Below are 25,697 nucleotides of genomic sequence, written 5' to 3'. Positions count from 1 at the left end.
AAGTGTTTCCCTGGGGGCTCTGGGATAGTTACGTTTCACTATGTATGTTGATCATGATATTCCCTCACTGGGCATAGGAATTGTAGAACTGTGCAGACATTAATGTTTTGGCACCAATGTTAATAAACTTTACTGTGTAGGCTGAAGAAAAAGGAGAACGAGAAAGACGATGAAAAAGATGTGAAGGAAGAAGATAGGGAGACTAGAGAGAAGAGATGTTTCATCTGTGGGGATGTGGGACATGTTCGAAGAGATTGTCCTGAATTCAAACAAACTCGACAGAGAAATAACAGCCTGCCAGGTAAAAAAGCATCCATGACAGCTTCTGTTACTGTCATTAGAAAGTTTTGAGGCCTTTTTTACTCTTTTGGGGTTTCTGCACAACCCTTCTTAACATTGCAACTTCTGGCATTTGCAGCATCTGTTACCCACTGTCATTGTCAGCTTCTTTTTTCTGAAAGGGATGTTGCCTCAAGCATTAGAGTCTGTGGACAGAATCTTGAGTACTCAGATGCACTAAGTTTATTACAGGACACAGTGAATGGGAAGAAGGTGTATCTACGTCACCTTTGTATTCTCTTTATCCTGGAAAAAGTTGGGAAAGTGTTTGAACCCCTGCATAATTTAAAAATTCCTAAGTGCTGCTGTAGGTTATCCCACCAGGAAAGGTCATTGACAGGTGTACTTTTGCAGGCTAAGGATTTAGCATGTGTCACTGGCTTACCATACTACACCATGTTGAAAGGGCCAGAAGTGATTGGTGTAGAGTGAGCTGCACCAGTTTAACCCTTCTTGGGTATTCCCCTATGTAAGCAGAATCCGGAACTGTTTTATGCTGCTTGGCCAGCTCAAAGCAGCCCCAATAGAGGCAAGCATCCTAATTCTTGTTCACTGAGAGCCACAGAAAAGTAGACAGCATGTGGCTCATTCTTTTTATAGTGATGACATCAAGGAGATGGTTTAATTAACAGTAGGTTTTATTTGCCTCTTCACACAAATGAGCATTATGGTTGTCAAGCAATTAAAAACATTAATTATGATTAATCATGCTGTTAAACAATGATAGAAATCATTTCTTTAAATATTTTGGATGTTTTCTACATTTTCAAATATATTGATTTTAATTATAACACAGAATACAAAGTATATAATCTCGCTTTATATTTTTATTACAAATATTTGCACTGTAAAAAACCAAAAGACATAGTATTTTTCAGGTCACCTAATACAAATACAATAGTGCAATCTCTTTAGCATGTAAGTTGCACTCAGAAATGTAAAATTATGTAAAAAAAATACCCTGCATTCCATTCAGAAATAAAATATGTACAACATCAGAGCCAAGCACCATTCCAGAGGACATGCATCCATGCTAATAATGAGTTCTGTGTGGTAAATGGTCCAAAGCAGAGCAGATCAAATCATGTCCATTTTTTTCATCTGTGTCAAGATGTCACCAGCAGAAGGTTGATTTTTTTGTGTGGTGGTTCATATTCTGTAATTTCTGCATCAGAGCATTGCACTTGGAATACTTCTGACAGCATGCTCCTCACCTCCTCTCTCTCCAATTTTGGAAGGCACTTCAGAGTTTTAAACTTCATGTTAAGTGCTATAGCTATCTTTAGAAATCTCATATGGATGGATACCTTTGCATTTTTTCAAGTCTTCAGTGAAAGTTTTCTTAAAACAAACAGCATATACCGGGTCATCTCCAAGATTGCTATCACATGAAATATATGGAAGAACGTGGATAAAATAGAGCAGGAGACATATGAGTCTCCCCCAAGGAGTTCAATTACAAATTTAACTAATGCATTATTTTTTTAACAAGCCTCATCAGCACTGAAGTGTGTCCTCTGAAATGGTGACCAAAGCATAAAGGGGCATATGAATGTTTAGGATATCTGGCATATACATATCTTGCCTTCAGGATACATTGTAAATAAGCAGACAGCATTATATCCCCAAAATGTAAACAAACTTGTTTGTCTTAGCAATTGGCTGAAGTAGGACTTAGTGGACTTGTGGACTCTAGTTTAACATTGTTTTGTTTGTGAGAGTAGTTATGTAAGAAAAAAAAATCTACATTTATAAATTGCATTTTTATTAATAGGAGATTGCATTACACTGTCTGATTTTAATTGAAAAAATTACTACTTTGATAATTTTTACAGTTCCAATATTTATATTAAAATAATATAAAGTGAGCACTGTACACTTCGTAATCTGTGTTGTAATTGAAATCATTATATTTGAAAATGTAATGCCACTCCTCCACTTCCCACAGCTGGGGAAATGGCAGGGCAGCTACACCCTTCCCCTAAGGATTTTCCCTCCATTCCTGTAGCGGCAGGGGGCAGTGCCTGGGAGTGGTGGGGAGTGCAGAGTCATGTGTGCCCCTGGGAGCAGGGTGCCAAATAAGCTACCTCACCTCATCCCTCTCACACCCACACCCTGCAATGTCCTTCCTGGCCCAGGAAATTGTTTAATCCAGGATACACTGTTTCCCAGGATTGTCAGATTAATGAGGTCCAAGTGTATTAGAATTGGAAAAGACCCAGAGAAAGGCAACAAAAATGATTAGAGGTATGGAACAGCTTCCATATGAGGAGTGATTAAAAAAGACTGGGACTATTCAATTTAGAAAAGATACAGCTGAGGGGGGCACGATAGGAAATGTATAAAATCATGAATGGTGTGAAGAAAGTGAATAGACAGAGTCCTGCGTGGATACAAAATTTGTATCTGCATCCGCACCTGTATTCACAAAAATGAGCCACAGATATCTGCATCTACATCCGCAGATGAGGATACCCACAGACCTAAAGCAAATGTATAGAAATCTACACATTTGCTAGCTTCTAGATACAGATATGGATATTAATTTTGTATCTTGAAAAATGAGCCCGGATGTGGATACTGGTAGATACAAAGTGGGTATCCGCAGATGTTCAGGACTCTATGAATAGAGAGGTGTTATTTACCCCTTCGCATAACATAGAGCAAGTTGTCCCCCTCCTCTCAGTGTAATAAATAGGCAGCAGGTTTAAAACAAATGTAAGGAAGAACTACTTCATGCAATGCACAGTAGCCTTTGGCACTCATTGCCAGGGAATGTTGGTAAAGGGCCAAAAGTCTGAGTTCAGTTAGATAAGTCGGGGGAGGACAGGTCCATCAGTCACTATTAGTCAAGATAGTTAGGGTTCAACCCCATGCTTTGTGTATCCCTAAGCCTCTGACTGCCAGAAGTTATGACGGGATGGGAGGGAATGAATACACTTGATAATTATCCTGTATTGTTCATTCCCTCTGAAGTCACAGCAATGATCATAATTAAAAGACAGGCTACTGAGCTAGCTGGAGCAGTAGCTTGACCCAGTACAGTTATACTGGATCTCTTATGTTGTCTCTTAACGTATATTAAAACTTTTGTTTGTGGTATTTTCTTGTGTAGGTGCCCAGTTGGTCCGAAGCCTGGTAAATGCACAGTTAGTGACTGGATCAGTTCAGCAACAACCTTTGGAACGACCTTTACGTACCAGACAACCATCAGAATGTGTAAGTTCCAATTAGCTTAAAATAATATACTTTTAATTGTAATGAAACAAGCCAACCTGATGCTTGTTAGTGAAATGTTTGCACTAATTGCTCTGAATGACCTCTGGGCTTTATAATGACAACAGTGCATTCACTCAATAGCACTAGTTAGTGAGGTTGTCTCAGTTTCCATGCATTGTCACTTACAGATGAATTGCGGTCTCAGAATGAAAACTGCATGAGCAGTCCTCATTCTGTGCAGTCAGCAAGACTAAACTGTCTTAGAAATGAGCTCACTAGAAATGCATGTAGGTAAAACTAAATCTGAACTGAAGCACAGCTCAGCTCAGACATGCAAGAGACTGTGAATTGGTGATTTTCATAATGCTGTCTCCTCCCCTCCCAGCTTAAAGAAAAATCAAACAGCTCAGAGCAAGCTATTAAAATGAAAAGAAAGGATAGGAATTTCCATTATGAAGAGACAAAACATCCCTTATGTTGCACTTCATAATTCATAATGGATTTTTAAATTTTAAAATGTCTTGTAGGAGTAAGTCAGTTGTATTTTATTAAAACTTGTATATAGCTGTTGTACTAGCAGTTGTCTCTGCCAGTTCTCTACCCTTGCCATGTCTTCTTGGTTTGATGTAACTGGCTTAGACTGTTGCAGGAGTAATTGGAGTAGCAGCAGGGACAAACCCATCTGCTGAGCTGGTACTTTGCCTATTGTACATTGTCCACCATGACACTTAAGAGCCAATTTGTGGGCTGTCAGTGTGGAAGAGAAACCTAGATTGGGTGATATTTAAGAGAAGGGTTACTGTCCTACTGGCTGTTAGAGGGAAGAACCTGCTGATCTAGGCAGAGGAAAAGCAGCCACAGCAATTGACCAGCTTCAGGAACTCTGTTAAGAATTGTGCCAAGGGAGCAGGGAAATTATCTCTTTCCCTGCCAGGCCAGTTCTTGGCATGCTCCTTTCCCTGTGGCAGCAACAAGCAGCTTTCCCTGGCTCTTCCCTACTCCTATGTGAATCTCCTGTATGGGAAGCGCTTGGAGAGAGAAAATAGCCTGCTCTCTTACTGATGCTCTAATAACTCCTCCTCCATAAGCCTGGCACCAAGAAGTGATAGATGAGGCTGGGTTTTTGAAGTGACAATTTCTCATGTGTTACACTTACTGGTGTTGTAGCTGTGTCAGTCCCAGGATCCTACAGAGACAAGGTGGGTGGGTGAGGTAATAGCTTTTATTGGACCAACTTCTGTTGAATGGTGTTTGAAAACTTCTCTCCCCCACCGGCAGAAGTTGCTCCAGTAAAAGATATTATTTCACCCATCCTGCTGCTCTAATTTCTTATAAACAGTTTAGATAAAACTTCCTGGGTGTTTACTGTAGAAATACTTATAAAAATGCGTGGAAAGGTAAGACCCACTCTTGAACCCCTGGCTGAGAAGGGAGGTAAACCTTAGGGTTTTGAGGGAATTAATGAGATTCTGTGCTATAAGTGAATAGGCAGATAAGGACACTTCTGACCAAAAATCAACCTGAGGTTGGAGGAGCCTAATAGCGGCTTAGGGCAGTTGCCCAGCAAAACATTTTTGACCGTGGGATGTGCCAAAGGACCTTAACAGGCCAAATTCTGCACTGGTGAAAATCTAAGTCACTGGAGCTTTTTCAATTTACACCAGGAGAGAATTTGGGTCAACATGTGTCTGAGCTCAGATAATGTGTTGGTGGGTATCATCTGCATTCCTAGTGAGGAGTGTTATACGTCAGGTGCTTATTAAAGAGAAACACATTAAATAGCTAGTGAACTAATGGAAATACGTACTTTTTTTTCCCCTCCAGTCTGATTCGCATCAGTCATCTTACTCTCCACAGCCTCAGCAATTTACACAGAATTCCTCTCAACCAGCCTCTATTAACCAGGCTCAGCCACAGCCAATATCCCAGTCTAAGCACGTTCCACAGACACAGCAGGGTGCACAGCCACCCCATCAGGTCCAGCTGCCTTTGTTTAACTTTACCCAATCTCCCCCAGGTCAGTATTCCACCTTGCATAACCTGGGACTACTTCAGATGCACCATCACCACCAAATTCAGCTTCCCAACACTTCGTGGCCTATTCATGGGCCCATTATTCATTCTGCACCGGGTAACCCTCCTCATTCAACAAATGTTCCATTTTCTATGAGGTCTGGCAGCAGCACCACCACAAATAACCAGAGCAGTGTAAGCTTGAATGATCCCAGTATCATCTTTGCACAGCCTGCTGCCAGGCCCATGGGAATCCCCAGCACTTCTCATGAGGGACACTGGCACAATCCTGTGACAACAAACTCACTGGTGAACAATGGCACAGTGGGGAATTCAGGTAAACTCTTCTCTATTGTATCAGACAGCTCACACATTGTGTACATATGCTAAATGTTACAGAACCAGTTAAATCTATGCATCTGTTTTGCGTTAAAAAAAAAGTGTGAAGTTTAAAGAACAGAGTCACTTACATTGGCTGTACTGTTTTACACTTTTTAAAGAAAAATTGCACCTTTAGGCGGTGGTGGCCATTAGTCCTGCCATTAGCTTCCACAGGAAATACGGTGGCACTCTCCATTATGAAATTCAGTATTATTAGTGCTGGCAGAAGGAACTGAGTTTTTGCATCAATATACAAAAGGCAATGGAAATGCAACAGTAAGGCTGAGAAATCCAGCACTCAATTCAGAAGTCCAATAATTAAATATGAGTCTTAACTATAATTCTATGAATGTTTTCTATGTTTATACCTTTATTATTAGTATAATGCTTTAGATACAAAAAGTTATGTTAAAAGAACATGAATAAGGTTGCAAAGTCATATACTCAAAAGTTAGGAAATTCCAGAGTGAAGGTTGCCTGTTAACTGTGATTCAATCCCCTTGGGCAGATGCTGGCTTAGAATACATTATCATGTACTGTTTTTACACAGAAGCAATGCTTCATTCAGTACACAAGATACATGGTCCTCACTTAGGGCATGTCTACACAGTAGAACAAAAGTTGAATTAAGATACGCAACTTCAGCTATGTCAGTTGCGTAGCTGAAGTTGAAATAGCTTAATTCGGCTTTTGGCACTGTCTACACAGCAGGAAGTTGAAGGAAGAACACTCTTCCTTCGACTTCCCTTACTCCTAGTAAAATGAAGGTTACAGGAGTCGGAGTAAGAAGTCCTCCAGCTCGACATTATTTTGAAATAACAGCTTGCTGTGTAGGTGTTCATTTTGTTAATTACTGCACACTATTCAAACTATTCTGCTCTGAAGGTAGAATTACTAATTTGCTCATGGACTGTTGCTGTGGTGCTTATCACTATAACATCTGAATCCTTCATGAACATTAATGAATTAATCTTCACAACACTTCTGTGAGGGACAAGGAGAGATTGAAGAGAAAAATTTCCACTAATTTTAGGTGCCCACTTTGAGAGACTTCCTAGGGCCTGAGTTTCCAGCATACTTAGCATTGTAAAGCTTCTTATATATTCAAAGCACAGCTACTGATGAGTTTAGTTGAAAATATTAAGTGCTCAGCACTTCTGCAGATCAGACCCTGGATTTCATTTCAGATAAATGAGGAGTACATAATTAGTGATCACCTTTGCAAAGTTAAGTAACTTCAGTGCCATCAGAGTTTCTCTGTAGCAGCGTCAGGAAAAGACTCCAGTTCTCCAGAGCAGCATTTAAATGTTTTTAACTATGATACTGTCCTCTTTGCAGTCTCCTGCTCCATTCATTACACACATTCCAGCTTCTGCAACAAATGAATCAGGGGTCTTACAGACAGCAGCCTCCTTTATTACACAGCTCTGATTCATCCCTAAAACACCATTCATCCTATTTACTGAGTCAGGAGTCCCATGGAAAAAAGTTATGTGATCTTATAGGGGACTGTATTAAGATTGCACAGGGAACCTTAAATTTGGCATTTCCTAACAATTTGAGTACTTGCTTTTAGTACAGTTTTTTGGTATATAATTTGCTAAGATTTGTTACCAAATAACCCAATATGTTAAAGCTTTTTTGCTTGGAGCAGTGAGAAGTACATGAGAGTTGATTTCTGATATTGCAGAAGGCTTGAGGCTTTTAATTTTTGTAAAAATATTTTAAAGTTCTGTATATGAAAATGATAGAATATTATACCATCTTCTGCAATTGTAAGTTAAATATACAAGAGGATAGAGTTAAGATTGAGAATTCAACTTTAACTTTTGGAATGCCCTGACTTCTGAGTTCTTAATTTCTCATCCTTAATATTCCAGTTATCCTTGAATGGAATAGCATACATACTGTATAGTACTTGAAGAGGTATTTTAACATTTCTTTCTAGAAATACGCATTAAGAGAAATTAGAATTGTATTTGTATTTATAGAAGGTTTATTAAATGTATAAATATTAGTAAAATTCCATTACTTCACCACTTAAGGATACACTTTTGTAATAGGAAGATTGCCCTCAGGCCACACTTGACATCAGTGATGGTTGAAGATCTTTTCAGGATCAGATATTAGTATTGTTTTTGAGAACCTGTTAGAGCTACTTACCACACATTTATTTTTGTACTGAGAGGCAAGATTTTATATTATAATATTAAGTGCTAATTCAGCTTCTGACACCAAGCTAACGTATTACATTAAAATTGAGTCATTAAGGCAACAAACAATAGTTTTATGTGAAATACAATTGATTTATTAAAACTTTAACTTTCCAAATCTGGCTGCTTTCAGTCCTACACAGTTAATTGTTGACATGTAAATTGTATTTTATGATCGATTATTTCATCTGAACTTTGCAACATGCTTTTCTCTTTCATTTGAAAAATAGATCAGGGTTTCCAAGGACAGTTTGGTAAAAGGAATCCTCCATCTGTCCCGTGGGACCATGGGACCCCTACCCATTTTCCTCTCATACGGGGAGTGTGGCCTTACAGTATGCCTCAGAACTACATGCAGCAGGGAAATGCCAGCTATCCACCGAACAAACCTTTCTACCCTCAAGGTACTAGAACAAATAAATAAAAGCTGTCTTTCTCTTACTGTTTCAGTGGCTTAGAGGCTGATGAAGCATGTTTAAATATTTTGTTAAGTATTTTGTTTGCCTGGAAGCACAATTTGCATCCCAACAAAGTCAGCTCAACACTTCATCGTCTTTTTAAATGAGACTTTAAAATCCAAGGTCCCTATGTTTAATGCATGAGCACAAAAATTCTTTAATACTTTCTGAAAGAGTAAGGGTTTGCATTACTTTTCTTGACTAAAATAACCCCCTTTACCTGCCATTCACCCTTCTCCCCTTTACTGTTGCCTCCAGTGCTAGAGTTGCTTATATTTCAGTGGGATAAACAAATTCCTGTGGATTTATGCCTCAAACCTGCAACTGTTTCATCCATGAATATTCCTAACTCACTATGCTTGTGTTCCATATATCAGTTTCAGGGGACTACTTGTGAGTAAAGGTTAAAGGATCAGTCTCATAAGGCCTATTCCTTCAGCATCCTCAACTCTTACTGACTTCAGTGCAGTCTTGCAGGGTTGGGCTCTTAGTTCGTAAAGGCCAGGACAGGAGCCAGCATTCACACTCCATAGCAGCTTTGGTGGTGTCAGCCACTTTTATCCCACCACAGGCAGCTGAGCAGTGGCGTGATCTGTGGCCCCAGCTCTGAGCACAGCACCAACTTATGCCATATTGGCATGGGAGCAGATCATGACCACAGTGGTCACTGTGCACCTGCAACAGCAGTCAGTGCAAGCACTGACCCTAACACCAGTACCAATGCCAGCACCGATTTTGGGACCACAAACTGCACTGGTACCAACAACTGATTCTAGGCATGTTGCCATGCAGCCAACACCAGTGCATCTTTCTGTGCCTCCTAATGCTCCACTGCTGGTACTGACCTGGTTTGCAATTCCAGTACTATTGGGTGTGAGAGACTCTCAAGGAGGTGATGGCAGGGAGCAACCACCGCTTCTGGTGGCATCATCTTCTTCCTTGCCCGATGAAGCAGTAGCAGATTCAACTATCTCTTGAAGACCCTCAGATCCTGCAGCAGTTGTTGTATAGAATGGCCCAAGATTGATATTCTAACCCTTGAAGGTCCTTTCAGGATTGTCTTGCCACTGATTAAGAATGTGTCGGACATGATAAAGACCTTGTGGCAAACCCATCTCGCTGTACGTGACCAAGAAAAACAAAAGATGTTACTATGTCCCCTTTAAAAGAGGTATGAGTATCTTTACTCACTCGCAGCTGGACTCCTTGGTCCTTCTGGAAGGAAACGGGGAAAAGGCTTAATAGACATGAAGTCTTTAGGCCTCTAGACCTCTTCCACCCAGGGAAGGTATTTCTGCCTGCAACCTCAGAAATGTTTTTGTACAGCAGAGTCATCAGGATGATTCCAGGAGAAGGAACCAAAGCAGGAAGAGGAGGCCTTGCCAATCGTAGGCTCCCTAAGATGCCTGCTGGTCCAAAGCCAGCCTTTTGAAGGTTCTCTCAAGGATGACACACTACATCAAATGCCAAATCCACACCAGCTGATCTTTTCTTCATGACTGTTCCCTTTCTACCGTGCTTGGTCCTTTATTATATCAGACAAATGGGTGCTCAGCATGGTAGAAAGGAGATACTCAATCCAATTCTCGTTCCTCCCTACCTTCTGCCCCACCCCACCCCACCCCTTCTCTTCAGGGAGCCTTCTCATGAGTGGTCACTTTGTCCAGATGTTGCCAACTTGAGTTTCCAAAGCTGGGGTGTTCCCCAAATGGATCTCTTTACCACAAAGCACAACAGGAATTGCCAGCATTTCTGCTCTTTTCAGAACCAGGGTCAGTCACAAATGTTTTCACATTGTAGTAGAGAAGCCATCTTCTGTTTGCCTTCCCACCCATTACACTGGTCTACAAAGTCCTCCTCAAAATCAGGAGGAATCAAGTGCATGATATTCTGATCACTCTACCCTGGGCCTGCCAGCATTGGTTCACTTCCCTCCTGGACATGTCAATACAGACCCTGATTACCATGCCTCTTTACCTGGACCTTCTGACACATGACCATCACTCACACCTGGAATTGCTCACACCTGCATCACTCACACCTGGAATTGCTTCACCTCACAGCATGGATGCTCCATGGTTGAACTCGGCAGAGCTCTCTTGCTCAGATCAGGTTAGACAAATTCTCCTTGGAAGCAGAAAGCCATCAATAAGGGCCACTGACTTTGCCAAGAAGAAGCAATTCTCCATTTGGTCAGTACAACAAGGGACTTCCCCAACTCCAGTCTATACCTCTGATATTGGACTGTCTGCTATACCTGAAGCAACCGGGCCTGGGAGTGTCTTCCATGAGGGTTCACCTAGCAGCTATTTCTGCTTTTCACCTTGGGGAGCAAGGTCACTTGGTTTTCACCAACCCACTGTTTAGCCATTTTCTAAAGGGTTTGGATAGCTTGTACCCCCATGTTTGCCAACCAGTTCCTGCTTGGGACCTGAATCTAGTTCTCTCCAAACTGATGGAGCCCCCTTTTGAACCATTGGCTTGCCCCTTTCTCTGAAGGTGATTTTTCTAGTTGCCATAACCTCGGTAAGGAGGGTTTCTGAGCTTAGGGCCTTAGCATCCGAGCCACCATATACAGTGTTTTATAAGGACGGGGTCCAGCACCACCTGCATCTGGCGTTCTTATCAAAGGTGGTCTCCAGTTTTCATATGGGTCAGGACATTTTTCTCCGGTTTGCATTCTAATGCTAGGAAACAGAACTTCCATTCCCTCCATGTACGGAGAGCGCTGGCTTTTTACATTGACAGAACGAGGCCATTTAGAAAGTCACATCAGCTATTTGTGGCAGTTGCTGAGAGGAGGAAGGCCCAGCCAGTTTCCTCTCAGCGCATTTCTTCATGGATAGTGTCTGTATCCATGAGTGTTATGGCCTTGTGCAGATACCTCTGCCCCTGCTTATGACGCACTGTACCAGGGCCCAGGCTTCCTCCATGGCTTTCCTTGTCCAGGTTCCTACCCAGGAGACTTTCAGGGCAACAACATGATCCTCCATACATACTTTTGCCGCACAGTGTGCAATCACTCAGAAGTCTAAAGATGTTGTAGCCTTTGGGAGGGCAGTGCTCCAATCAGTTGAACTCCGACCCCTGCCCCCTAGATTTTGGGCTTGGAAGTCATCTGATTGGAATGCACTTGAAGAAGAAAAAAATGGATATTTGCCTTTTGTAACTGTTCCTCAAGATGTGTTGTTCAAGTCCATTCCAATATCTACCCTCCATCCTCTCAGTCGAAGTAGCCAGCAAGAAGGAACCGAGTGGGAGGCTCAGTGGCACCCTATCTTGATAGCCATTTTGGTGCCACTCAAGGGAGTGCTGAGGCCAACCATACGGCTAGCTGCTAGGGGAAAAAATTTCCAGCTACCGTGCACATGCACCCTCACATACCTGACTGGAATGGAATTGAACACCACATCTTGAAGAACAAGTTATGAAAGGTAAGTAAATGTTTTTTTTAAAAATGAGTAGTCCTGTGGCCCCTTAGAGACTAACAAAAATATATAATATGAGCTTTCATGGGGAAAACCCACTTCAACTAAGGAAATGGGTTTTGCCCATGAAAGCTCATGATACTATCCATGTTTTTGTTAGTCTCTAAGGGGGTCTCAGGACTACTAGTTGTTTTTAAAGTAACAGACTAAATAAGGCTACTCCCCTGATACTTTTTAACTGTTTTTTTACTATAACTTAAATGAACTCTGATAAACTAATGTGAAAATAAAAGTTTATTGATGACACTATGGGATTTTTTATGATGCCTAATATATTGAATATAGCCAAGCTCTATTAAGTGCATCTACTTTGCTAAAATAATTGTAATCCATTTTCTTTTAGCTGGTCCACTGATGCAGAATAACCAGCGATTCTCGCTTCTGTCTCAAGGACACCCACACTTGAATATGAATTACATTCAGCAGAAAAAATGAAATGTAATGGGAGGGTGGAGAAAAATCAGGTTCTGATTTAAAATCTTAATGCAACATGTTTAGATACAAGATTATTTAAGACTGTTTTTAAACTGTATCATTTGTATATAGATATGATCTATAGTTTTTACTGGTATCACAAAACTGAGTGATACAAATTTCATCTATTTTATTACCCTATTTTTAAGGGCAATTGTGTTTTGTTTTATCTTGGTAAACTGTAAAGAGAGATTTTTAAAATTAAGTTCTTTATTTTCTATTAGCTGTATTCATACTTTGGTTGCTTCAGACTTTATATATATTGTTCTAAAAAATAAAATTAGAAAGGGATTTCATGTGTTTTAAAAAAAAAAATTGTCACTTCTATTCTTTACAGAACTATGTAGTGCCAAAAAACTTTTTAAAAGAAAATAAAACAAAAGTGCAAAACCAGGATTTAAGGTTTTTCCATGCTTATATAGTGTTAATATGCTTGGTCCATACTTACGTAATTAATATAACAAATAAAATGTATTTCTAACTTAAAATCTTTGAAAGAATTTATATGAACACTGTAAGTGACTTGGAAAAACTGGGTCACATATATTCAGAACCAAACTGTTCCTGATCACTCGAAGTTTTAAAAAAATCATTATCACCACCATTTGCTATTACTGAATTTTCCTGATCACACATTTTCCTCTAAATATACTCAGTATATATGGAGGAATAGAGTATACATCTGCTTCCACATTCACAAGCTTGCAATCTCATTACGTGAAAGTACTCTACAGAAGTCAAGCTGTGCTATGACATAGGGCACAGTTAAGGGGGAGAGGAACCTGTCATTACCGTGCATCATATACTCTGTAAGTTGATATGGCTTAGTATATTCTGTAGGGGTATATTATGGCTTGACATAAGTTGACAGAGTGGCAGTGTAAACATGATTTGATGACTTTCTTTTTGGCAACTTATGACTGTCGACAGTACTTTTGTTGCCAAATCTTTCCAGTGTAGACATAGTCTTACTCAGAGTTCCTCTTTCATGCAGGAAAGGGAAAAGACAGATAGGAATAATTCTCAGATCTATCAGAGAGCTCTAGAGAATGTCAATGTTTTGGGGAAAGACAGATTGCTGAATATGTGTAGTTCACCCCATCTTAAAAAATAATGGAGGTGTATAATGCTATTTTATTAATAAAATTTCTCAGCATTTATGTAATACTATTTTCAAAATGATAGAAACATTAATAGTTCCAGCATCTTATCAGGTAGGTACATAAATATCACCCTTCTTTTGCAGATGGGAAAGCAGAAGAATGTCTGATTAATTTGCTCTAAGTCATTCTACTAATCCCAGGGGTGGGCAGTACTTTTTGATGAGGGTAAGTGTTCAAGGGTTGCACTCTTCCATGATATTAATAGAGGTGCAGGGTATAGGATGGAAGTTGGGTGCAGAAGGGCGCTTGGGGCAAAGGATTGGAGTGCAGGAGGGAGTGTGGGATCTGGGAGGAAGTTTGGGTGAAGAAGGGGGTTGTGACCTGGGGCAGGAGACTGGAGTGCAGCGTCCAGGAGGGAATATGAGTGCAGGAGACAGTTTCGACCTGGAGGAGGAGTGCACGAGGGAGTGTTGGGTCTGGCAGAGGGTCGTAACCTGGAGCAGGAGTGGGATGCAGGGATATGGGTTGTGACTGGGAGTAGGGAATTGGAGTGCAGGACCTGGGAGGAGGTTGACTTGGGGCAAAGGTATAGGAGGGAGTTGACGTGGGGCAGGAGTGGGGGCGGGGATTGGGGTGCAGAGTCTGGGAGGGGATAGGAGTGCAAGGGGAGGCAGAAGTCTGGATGTGGAGAGAGGGGCTAGATGTGGAAAGAGGGTGCCAGAGGCAGGCTTTGGCCAGCTCCCTGCCAGCAGCCCAGAAAGTTTCTCCTTGTCTTCCATGCCTCTGCACCAGTTGCAGGAGCCAGGTGTGGCTGTGAATGCTGCAAACCCAGAGGCTGTGTCTACACTGGCATGAATTTCCGGAAATGCTTAAAACGGAATACTATTCCGTTTTCAGTTTTTCCGGAAAAGGAGCGTCTACATTGGCAGGCTGCTTTTCCGGAAAAGCCCTTTTTCCAGAAAAGCGTCTGTGGCCAATGTAGACGCGCTTTTCCGGAAAAGAGCCCCGATCGCCATTTTCGCGATCGGGACTTTTTTCCGGAAAAGACTACTGGGCTGTCTACACTGGCCCTTTTCCGGAACAGTGTTCCGGAATAAGGACTTATGCCCGAGCGGGAGCAGAATAGTTTTTCCGGAATAGCAGCTGATTTTGTACAGTAGAACATCGTTGCTTTTCTGGAAATTCAAGGGCCAGTGTAGACAGCTCGCAGCTTATTCCGGAAAAGCGGCTGATTTTCCGGAATAAGTGGCCCAGTGTAGACACAGCCAGAGGGATAGAGGTACTTCACTTTTCCAGCGAACTGGAGCGGAGAGATTGTGCTGGAAGGCAGGGGAGCTTCTCCCATATGCTCCCCATGGGCTCGCAGCATTCAGAGAGCTGCTTTGAGCAGCGTGCAGGGGCAGGACGGGCAGGGAACCTACCTGAGGCTCCCACAAACTGGATCTAGCAGATTAGTGGTCCGGATCTGGTCCGCAGGCCACGCCACCTGTGTGCTAGGCTTTTAAACTGGGGTGGCCCAGATTCAGCCCGCCTAGGGCTTTGATCCAGCCTGCAAGGCAGTTCCAGATCCCGCGCCCCGCGTGTGTTGCATGGGAACTTGAGACGTGCGAGCCCTTTTAACTGTTTCTATTTAAAGGGCTCATGCCTTCCCCACACCTGTCGGGCAATGTGGCACAGGGAACACAACAGCCCTTTAAATAGAAACAGTTAAAAGGGCTTGCAGCTCCCAACGCCTCTAGTGAGTTGCTAGGGTCCTTTCATCTGTTTCTATTTAAAGAGATTGTGCCTGTTGGGTGGCTGCATTGCTGAACAGCCACTCAGCAGGCACAAGCCCTTTAAACAGAAGCAATTGAAAGGGCTTACAGCTCTTGGTCCCACTGGCCCATTACCTGGGAAGCGCAAGCCCTTTCAGTTGTTTCCATTCAACAGGTTAACAGGCAACAGGTTAGCAGCAGAGGCCAGGAGCTTCGAGCTGTGTTATGTGAATTCTAAGCGTCCATCCCAAACAACTCTGGGAGGAGGCTAGCCCCCAGCAACCCTCCCGTCTGCTTCCATTGGTCAGAAATCAGAGGGGGAGAGACCCCAGGCCAAGCAAAGCTCCTCATAGAGTAACTCTCAACCCCGCCCCTTCCAGGTTGGCCTGCGGCCACTTCCGAAATTTGTGAAGTGCCCCCCTCCCCCAAAATTATTGCCCACCCATTTTAAGCTGACACCTTTTTGTATTTGTTTTTAAAAATTCTTTCAATTTAAAATGCATTGCTGTTTAGTTTAATTGGAAACAGTCGTGTTCGTGTAAACCTAGATAATATCTGATTTACCAGTCTTTTTAAAAAAAAAATCACGGGAGTATTTTTATATGATGACTCTTACTTGTACTCTATCTCCTATATAATTTTAAGATAGAGACCAAACCTGAACCCACCATCCCCAATGAAGATGCTCTATTGATTTACATGGTATACTGTCATTTTTCAGTCCTTCCTACATCAACATTTTGTGTTTGACCACTACTCTGCATTGAGTGGAACTGCTTCTCTTATTACTCCTGCAAGGCTCAGTAAGCTGTACGGTCACCCCCAAGCCTTTTTGCTTATTTTTAAGAGTTGCTAAAGTGTTTTTTCAACAGAATGGGCACTATCCTCCAATCAGTGATTTTAATAAGTGACATGTATCTGATGAAGTGGGTCTTTGCCCACGAAAGCTTATGCTCCAACACTTCAGTTAATCTATAAGGTGCCACAGGACTCCTCACCGCTTTTGCAGATTCAGACTAACACGGCTACCCCTCTGATACTTTAATAAGTGTATATTTAGTAGCAACTCAGCCACTTCATTCAGCACTTGTGACCAGTCCTAATTATTTGTTATTTATCAGCTTGTTTCCATAAGTCTTCATTCTTCTCTTTCTAGTCCCTATCTGGAAAGTTTCTCTCTCCTCACTGGCACGGCCATGTCAAGAAATTATTTATCTTCTCTGTAATAAGCCTTATCCATATCTATACCTGTAACACAGGTAGGCTAGAAGGCACACACCCTTCTCATGTAGTACTTGTATAATACATAAACTTGTAGTGGAATTTGTGGACTTCTTACCAGCCATAGTTCTATTTTTATTTGCTTCTCTTATTGTAGATCTCACTGGTCAAAAAAATACCGGTTTTGGTTTGAGTGACCTCTGATCTTTAATCAAACATATTTAACTCTAGACTAGTTTAACTTGTATCTTTACTGGGGAGTGCAGGTTATTACTTATGCAGGCATTAGTTTATAGGCCCAGTTAAGCCACCTAACTTATGTTGAAAACACCACCACACTGAAAGGAGAGGTTTGTGTGAGGAGGGAATTAGGGATGCCACCTGAATAAGAGCTCTCTTTAACTACAGTTAAGAGACAGCGTAAGTATTCAAAGGTCAGGGCATGAAACACCCCCTCCTTTTCCCTCCCATTCTGTAGAGTTATGACTGATGCAGTTTATTTAGATTGTGCTTTTGTTAAATGCTCTAAACCCTTCCAAAACTTCTAAATGCTCTAAACTTCAAAACCCTTCCAAATTTAAGCACTGTGTGTTCAAGCTCTCTAGTCCAGAATTTTCTGGTCTGGAAACATCTGTCATGATTTTAGTTAGCCAGATGTCCACTTTCCATGGGTGTAGCCTAGTTTCTGCAGTCCCATGAAGTCTGTTTACAGCAAGCAGTCCTAGCTCTTAGTGTTCTGTGCTGGTAAATTAGAGCTAAATAACCCTAAATGTCCTAACAGCCCAGTAAGCAATGGAAGTATTAGTAATGCTGCTAGACAGTATTGACCTCCCATGGTTCAGAAAATTCTCTGGTTCAAAACCGGTCAGGGCCCGAGGGTGCCAGACTAGACAGGTTCAACCTGTAGAAACTTGTGTTTTCTTCCTGAGGCTGCATACGAACAGTCTAAAACAACCCCTCAATTTCATTAGATGTGGTGTTAATTTGTAAAAAGAGGACCCGTAATATAGTTATATTTAGGGTTGCTGTGAATGGCATCTGGTCCAGAAAGTTGGCAAACCTAGTAATCACTGACAGTTTTTAGTGCAGATACAGGGAATTGCCATAGGGAAGAAAGTATAAAAGGAAAAGCAGACACACTAAGGAAGAATAAAGGCCTAACAGTATGATGATCATGCTGTGAAGCTTTTCCTCCCAGTGAGACTGACTGTGACAATAGCATACCAAATAAATGACAACCAAGACTTCAGTTATTATTCACAAGCCTCAAATTGTTCCACTCACAATTTTTTGCCACTCAAAACAACATCAGTGGGAGTGAGGACTGAGTACTCCTACAACTAGATGCATGACTAGCATTAGAGAACATGACCCCTTCATATGGAATGGTATTGTTGTAAGGTTTGAGAAACTCAACTTTGATCCAAGTGATATGAACAGTTTATGTACACTAAACCAGGAATCTCTGGTCCAGCTGGAACACAGATGTTCCTAGACCAGAGAGTTCAGGCAGCAGGAGAACTGGTGACTGGAAGCTGGAATTTACCTCCAGAGGGTCAGCAAACTCCCCTTTTCAGGACCAGTCATATCCTACTTTAGTAAATTCCCTATTTGGTCTAATGTCCAAATTTCTTGAGCTGGAAGCTAGTACTAGCTGTTCGTGTGTATGTTTGACGGTTTAAAAAAGCAACTTGAGGAGGAGAATTTCTTAGTAAATAAAGGTTGAGTGTTACAATTCTGAGCTCTGCATTTCACCTGCTATTTGCTGCTTTATTTGGCTCCACCTGCCTGATAAGTCTGTATTCATTGTTGAATAGTTAGTGATAAACTTTGCTTACAACTTACATGACCTACTATCACCATAAATCTGTATGTTTGTCAGTGAGCCTGTCCAGTGAGTCCTACTTCAAAGTAGGAATAAGAGATCCTCCGGAAAAGGGCTTTATTCTGGAGGATCGGGCCAGTCTAGATGCTTTTTTCCGGCTTTTCCCCAAGCCGGAAAAAAGCGGCGGACATCTTTATTTAAATCCCCCGCGGATTTCCCTATTACAAAGTTTAAAATTAGCATGCCCCTTTCGTAAAAGGGGCCAGTATAGACGTAGCCTAAGAGCTAGGACCAAAGTTAGTATGCAGCTTCCTCTTATAACTTAAAGCAAAGTAAGGGTTTGGTTATGCCAGGACAATGGGATATGCCTAGAATGAGATCCTTTCCATGTCATGAGAAACAGAGGGTTGTGCTTGCACAGACAGCTATAATGTCCACAGGGGTGTAGCAAGGGGCCAGAGATAAGGGCCAGGACAGCTATTTACTATATATTTGAGAGAGTGTCTGTCTGTCCCCCACTGGGGGACATGTACCCCTCTCCTGTTTGTGCCGGCTGCAGCAGCTATGGACAGGCAAGTCCCACCTGAGCCTCCCTCCCTCCAGGTGCCCTTTAAGGAGCATGGAGGGGGGGAAATGAACGAAGCCCTTTCTCCACCCCCACACTTTGCATGGTGATATTACTGGAGTTGCTCAGGTCAGCAAATCTTTTAGTGCAATATAAAAACACACATTTGATAGTTTGTCTTGTTAAGGACATTTACCAAATAGCTGATTAGGGTTTCAACAAAATATTTATAGAAAAAATCTTTAGATTCATTTAGCATTGTTCATGTAAATGCCTGCCAACAAAGTTATATGGGAACAGCAAGTGGCCTTAGGAACAAGAGCATTTAATAACAATTTAAAAAATAGTACAAAGTATTTTAAACTTCTTGATCTTGCTCTTGTGCTATTTTACACTGGCTTTCAAGAAAGCCATTTAAAAACAAACATCCCCCTGCTAAGAAATGCTTTCTACTAGGAGGATAAACAAATAGTGTACATTAAGATTCTTTACCTTACTTAAAAAAAAAAAAAAGCTTTCTTGTACAAAGGAAGTGGTGGGAAGGAGGATTTAAAAAAATCTGACTGCCAAAGGAGCCAGTACATAGCCTGCTGTTCCATAATGTAAATAGGCTGCTATGGTACAAGACTAAACAGCCTAATGGATTTGGTCCATTATTCATTCCCTCGCCGACTCTTCTTATGGCTCTTTTTAGATCTGAAACAAACAAAAGTTACTTATGTCACTATGTATTCAAGTGAATCTGTGACAATGGAAATTGTACATTGCTTTATGGAAGACAAACAACATTCCAGTAATCCCAGTGCTGGCAGTGATGATGCATCATAGAAAGCTGCCCCACAAATAGACCTGGTTTTAAGACCAATGATAGGAGAACAATGGTATGAAAAGTTGGTACACCCTCCCCCTCCCCCCACGTAGTGTGAAAAAAAAAATCTCAATTTAGGTTAATTGTAAGGAAAGGAGGCCCTGTACTTGTTTGCAGGGACACTTTCAATGAAATGGACATCTTTAAATAGTAAGACAGCTGGCTTGTACCTTTCAGGTGACTTAGAATGGCTTCTGTGCCTGTGGCTACGATGATGCCCTGTTGAGATAAGGTAAATTAACTTTTGTGTGTGTACTCGTGAGAACAATCAGCTGAACACTTCTCATCAGGCATGGTTATTGATAAATAGATTTTAAAATAAACTTATACACTGAAGTCCTGCATATTAAGCTGGTTTGCAAAACACAATTGTTTAATTTTAGCCTTTTTATAAGCTGAACATATGTATTAACTATGGATAGAGTTAGGGATGTAAATGGTTAACCGATAGGCATCAGTATATCTATTTCCATTACCAGGGCTCGACAAATCCATTTATCTACTTGCCCGTGGCGAGTAGATATCAGCTGGTCGCCCCCGTTCACCAGTGGTGCACGCATGCGCAGTGCGGGTCTGGCACATGCGCGGTGCAGGGCTGGAGAGTGGATTTTGCCGTGGTTTGTCAAGCCCTGTCCATTACAGTTACATGCTGGTTAGTCACCCTGTGCTGCAGGCTCTGAGGTATAAAGCAGTGTTTCTCCAAGTGGGCTGCTCCGGTTTGATTACTTAACAGCTCCCCTTGGCTGCAAATGGCAAACTGCAGCCAATGGGAGCCATGAGGCTCCTTGATTGCGGAGCTGTTAAGTAAACAAACCAGAGCAGCTGGTTAGCAGTTCTGAGAAACGATGGTATAAAGCTATACAGCAGAGCTTGCAGGGAAGCTAGCTCCCGAAAAGTGGGGCCGTAAACTAGGATCCAGTTTGTGCCAAGAATCGGCTTATAAACTGGCTCCCAGTGCATACCTGCTCCTGGGGAGCCTCCTGTCACTCTTCACTACAGGCTCTGCAATATAAGCTGCACTAGCTCTCAACCCCACTCCTGGGGAGTCAGCTGCACTGCGGACTTTCTACAGCAGATGTAACTGCTAGAATTTTTAACCAATTTTTTATATTCCAACTACTAGTTGACATCAGGAATTAGATTTTCCACCACTAGAGCTATGTCTACACTCACGGCTTCTTGCGCAAGAACATCTTGCTCAAGAAAATGTCCACACTGCCATGTGTGAGCTGTGCTTTTGCGCAAGAGCATCCATGGCAGTGTGGACGCTTTCTTGCGCAAGAAAGCTCCGATGGCCATTTTAGCCATAGGGCTTTCTTGCGCAAGAAATCCCTGCTGAGCGTCCACACTGCCCTCTTGCACAAGACCTCCTGCGCAAGAGGGCTTACACCTGTCAAAAAAGAGCGTAGCTCTTGCGCAAGGAGTCCCCTCTTACCACGCCGTACTGTAAATTTACTGGTGCAAGAGCAAGCGGGCAGTGTGGACGCTCTGCAGATTCTTGCGCAAGAACGGCCGTACTTGCGCAAGAAGACGCGAGTGTAGACATAGCCTAGGTGTATTGCTGACAGACATGCCGTAAGTCCCAATAAGCGCTAGGGTACCTGGAGATTTAGATCTTGATCTGTGGCGCCTTTCCCGAGACCTGCTCCGGTGTCGCCTTGGGCTTTTGCTGCGATGTCTCTCCCGACGTGGTGATGGACTAGGTGGAAGAAGTCTGTTAGACAATTAAATTTTAAGCAATTTTTATAATGCAATTTTAAAGCAATAACTCTCCTACCTTCTCCTTTTTGGAGATCTGCTTCGCCTGTGAATTTAAAAAAAAGAGAGTGGATGGATTATTAAAAACTTAGGTGAAGCATTTATAAAACTGATTAACATTAGTTTTAAAGCTTTGCAAAATCATCAGATGAATATTCTGGGTGAAACAATGTTTGTAACAAAAGATCTTTTAAATACATCACCTTCTTGGAGACCTGCTTCGGCTCCTCCTGTATCGCAGAGCTGGAGATCTGCGGGGTTTATCTAGGTCTCTGTAGCCTCTTCTGCGATGATCAGGGGAAGGTGCCCTATCCAGCTGAAAGCATTGAAAAAATACATAATTTTGTAAACATTCTGACCTTCATGTTAGTTATGAACAAGAATGCCCGAGCAACCTTTCAAAGTTCAGTAGTTTCTACTCAAACTAAATACTTTAATAATTGCCTGGATTTGCCAGTGTGGTACACAAACACATTGAAATTAAACACAAGCCCATCTCTTGCTTCTCTGATACCCTCAAAAATCTTATCAAAGTGGATAAACAAACGAATTCTGATCACTATCACATGCTGCTGTTATTTTTATAAGAATCCATTTGAAAAGGAAAGAATAGATTTAAGTTAAGAGTTCAGCAATGAATAATTCTAAAGAACAGAGTATTTTGCTGCTATTATGACTAAGAAAATTTCCATTGACACTGTACAGGAAGATTGCTTTCCCATTCACAAGGGCTACAGGCAGAGGTCAAGCTTCCTCACAATTAGAATAACTTGAGAACACTTTGCTGCTTAAGATATTTCATAATCAAAAGTAAATTTATCTTTAAAATATAAACTGAGGGAAATTCACAAACCTTGTCATCCTCTTCCTCCTCCTCCTCGCTGGACTCTACATCATCCATATCTTCTTCTAAAGCACTAACCCGAGGCTCCAATTGTTCTGCTTCTTCCAGAACATAACGTTTCTAAAGAGAAACACCAACTTTCCATATTATGTAATCCAAATATAAAACAAAAGTACATCAAAGTCAGATTGACTTTGCAATTGACAGTTGTAAATTGCCTTACACTGGCAATTTAAAAAGCTCCTTAATGTGCTATCCATTAACAAGGCATTGATTAACAGCCTACATACCTGCAATCGTGGCAAAATGATATCACACACACGTTCACTGTGGAGGAGTTCATCAATAAACTCATCCACATGCATCAGCTCAAATTCTGGAAGAAAAATAATTAGTATTTAGAAAAGGGTACAGCATTCATCCTAATTAGTAATACTTAACATTTGTGAGGATTGCATCTCCAAAGTGCTGTTTAAAAATAATCAATATATCTCAAGGGCTGGGAAGATTATTAAAACTATTTTATAGATAAGGAGATCATGGCAGAGCTAAGATTCAAAAGTTCCTGAGGGTGAATCATACCTCTCTTCCATTGTCTATTGAAAATTGATTCCGCTGTTACAAACGAGTTGAAGGTAAGTACACAGAATCAAGGCAGCTAATTTAATACTACCGAGGCAATATAGCAGTGAATGACTAGCAGTGATGAATGAATAAATACAAAAAGCACTTAGCAAACAGATATTCTTCCTCTACATATACAGTAATTCCACATATACAGTAATTCCTCATTTAACACGTGCCTGCTTAACACATTTTTGCAATAGCACGATTTTTTTTAGGGAACGTTTTTTGAATTACATGACCGTCTCCAGAATAACACGATTTCCCCAGCTGGCCCATTTCTGGTGGCTGCGCAGGGCTTCCCTGGCCTCCCTGAAAAGCGGCGGAGGGTTTGCCACTCGCAACGCTGTTCCCCGCTGACTCCCCCTCACCGGACGCCTTGCCCCCTTTCCTCCGCCTCTGCTTGCAGGCTGGTGGCTGGGTTTCCCCAGCCGGCCCGTTGCTGGTGGTTGCGAGGGGCTTCCCCCACCTCCCTGCAAAGCGGTGGAGGGTTAGCCGCTCACCGTGTCGTTCCCCAGCCACCCCCTGTCGCCAGATGCAGTGTGGATCCTGGCAGACCCGTTACAGGGCCTTACTCCCAACCCAATCCCCCTCCACTCTCCACCCCTTCTCTACCCCTCCCTGATGTAACCCAGACCCTTTTCTTCCCCAACCTTATGTCCTGGTCCCAACAGACACCACTGCTTGAAACGCAACCCCCACCTTTTCCATTATTTACAATGGGAAAATTGACCCCGCATAACACGTTTTCACTTAACACATTCATTTTCAGAAACCTATCTATAGTGTTAAATGAGGAATTACTGTATTAGCTTATGTTGGTAAAGTGTACAGTTAGCATTGCCTAGCACTGTAAACTCTGAGTTTCCTGATAAAAGGCAGACAATGCTGTAGTATGTAACACTGGTTATATAAAAAATACAGACATACCCCCATTTCTGTTTTGACTTTTTATTTTTCGGTAGTCATTGTACAGTGGTTCGAGGTACTTGTAGCAGTCAATAGCAGTGCCTGTCAATCTCATATACAATGCTCCAAGCATTCTGACATATCTGAAACACAAAATGTAATATAGTAGCTTACAAAAATGATTATTTATCTTTGCTGAACAATCTACAATTCCAAATATTTCTCAGAAGATGACTGATTTAGCACAACAATTCGGGACGCTCAAATTTTCTCCTTTAGTATCTAATCCTTTGAGCTCACTATGGATTTTGCACATACAGGAACTGTCCCAGAGCTGATCAAAATGCGAAACAAGTGATACTCAGACTGAAGCTCAAATATATCCACTGTGTCACTACAGCATGTAATCTTAAAAAACTAAATTATTATCCAATCAAGATGTTTTTACTATATTAACCAGTTGTAGCTGATAAAATACTAATATCTGGGTGAGTCATTTTCTGTGACTATATAAATTAAATATTTTCTGTCCAGAATTAACTCACACTACGGTAGCTCTGTTAGGCAACGGTGATCACTCACTTGGCCTCTGAACCATTAAGGTCTGAGTATCACTATGCTTGAAAACTCAGGTGACCACGACCACCATAAAAAGACAAAGTTTTTGTGAGGGTAGAAAAGAGGTGTCATTGAGATGAAAATTGTAATAGGGAAACTTCCATGGTATGGGGCACACCTTTTGGGAAAAGGCATGGAGAAATGCATGATTTTTCAAGACTCCTCTCCTATGAACAGTGCATGGAAGAACTGGCTCTTTACTGTAGCCAACTCTGGGCCACTTTGTCCGTAATACCCATTTTTCTTTTCTTTTTTGCTTTGAGTTTATGTCTCTGATATGACAGCTAAAGGAAAAACGACAATTGCTTACTTGAAATCCTCGTTCTTTATAAACTCAACAATGATGTCCTTTTCAGGTTGGATCTGCAGCATTTTCAGAGTCAAGCAGAGGAATGGGGTAGGCTTGATGTTTCCGCCATAAACGCCACCAACATATCTCAGTTCCATGGCTTTGTCTACCACCAGCTCAGCTAGGGCAGGGAGATACGAATGGCAACAGCTGGAGCATCAAAAGGGATGGGGGCTCGCACCACAGCAGCGGGCAGCGGGAGGCCGGAATGGCCGGGCTGGGGGGTGCTAGGGAGGCTCCTGCCAGGCGGGTCCCCCCCTGCGCCCGCAGCAGGGGCCCCGCCAGCGCTCGGGGATGCGGATGGAGTAACTACCGCCCACCAGCCTCCCGCCCCCGAAGTCCCAGCCCCAGCCCCGTCCAGACGGGGGACGCCGGCTCCTTCCACCCGGTCCCCCCGCCCCAGCCCAGCTCCCGCCCCCCGGGCGGCCCTACCCGTCAGGCCGAAGCACTCCTCCTTCCAGTACTTGGATTCGTAGATGCGCGTGCGGATGATCTTCTCCACCAGGTACTGCGGGTTGGTGCCGTGGATGCTGTGCGCGTCCTTCACCGTCCGGTTCGCCATGGCCGGACCGAGAGGGAGGAAAGGGGAACGGTCGGACTAGCACACCGGAGCGCGCAAGCACTTCCGCTTCCGGCGGGAAACGGCTTCGCTTCCGCCCTGGCGCCTTGCTTAG

General features: G+C 42.3%; 2 protein-coding genes across 10 annotated transcripts in view; one reads left to right on the top strand and one right to left on the bottom strand.

The window, feature by feature from the left end:
* Positions 1–13,073, top strand: part of TUT4 (terminal uridylyl transferase 4) — an 86,644-nt gene extending 73,571 nt beyond the window's left edge. For 6 of the 9 annotated variants that reach the window (XM_089780417.1, XM_089780418.1, XM_075935975.2 and 3 more), the window contains 5 exons: positions 141–301; positions 3,455–3,558; positions 5,383–5,908; positions 8,396–8,569; positions 12,455–13,073. In XM_089780417.1, coding sequence (XP_089636543.1) covers positions 141–301; positions 3,455–3,558; positions 5,383–5,908; positions 8,396–8,569; positions 12,455–12,546 — 1,057 coding nt within the window. In that variant the 3' untranslated portion in view covers positions 12,547–13,073. Of the gene's footprint in view, positions 1–140; positions 302–3,454; positions 3,559–5,382; positions 5,909–8,395; positions 8,570–12,454 lie in introns of those variants that run through there. The other 3 variants (XM_075935979.2, XM_075935980.2, XM_075935981.2) reach the window with 3 other exon arrangements.
* Positions 13,074–19,260: 6,187 nt separating this feature from the next.
* PRPF38A (pre-mRNA processing factor 38A) lies at positions 19,261–25,680 on the bottom strand. Its single transcript, XM_006126397.5, has 10 exons — positions 25,456–25,680; positions 24,985–25,144; positions 24,078–24,199; positions 22,814–22,899; positions 22,533–22,643; positions 21,883–21,995; positions 21,699–21,725; positions 21,523–21,620; positions 20,092–20,140; positions 19,261–19,749 (listed from the first exon to the last, which is right to left on the bottom strand). The coding sequence occupies exons 1-10, from the start codon at positions 25,583–25,585 to the stop codon at positions 19,707–19,709; spliced, it is 939 nt and encodes a 312-aa protein (XP_006126459.1). The 5' UTR covers positions 25,586–25,680; the 3' UTR covers positions 19,261–19,706.
* Positions 25,681–25,697: the final 17 nt, after the last annotated feature.

Source organism: Pelodiscus sinensis, chromosome 9 (genome assembly GCF_052426305.1).
Source record: "Pelodiscus sinensis isolate ZL-2025 chromosome 9, ASM5242630v1, whole genome shotgun sequence".
NCBI lineage: Eukaryota > Metazoa > Chordata > Testudines > Trionychidae > Pelodiscus > Pelodiscus sinensis.
Note: the sequence above shows the minus strand (reverse complement) of the source record. Positions and strands in the feature narration are given on the sequence as shown.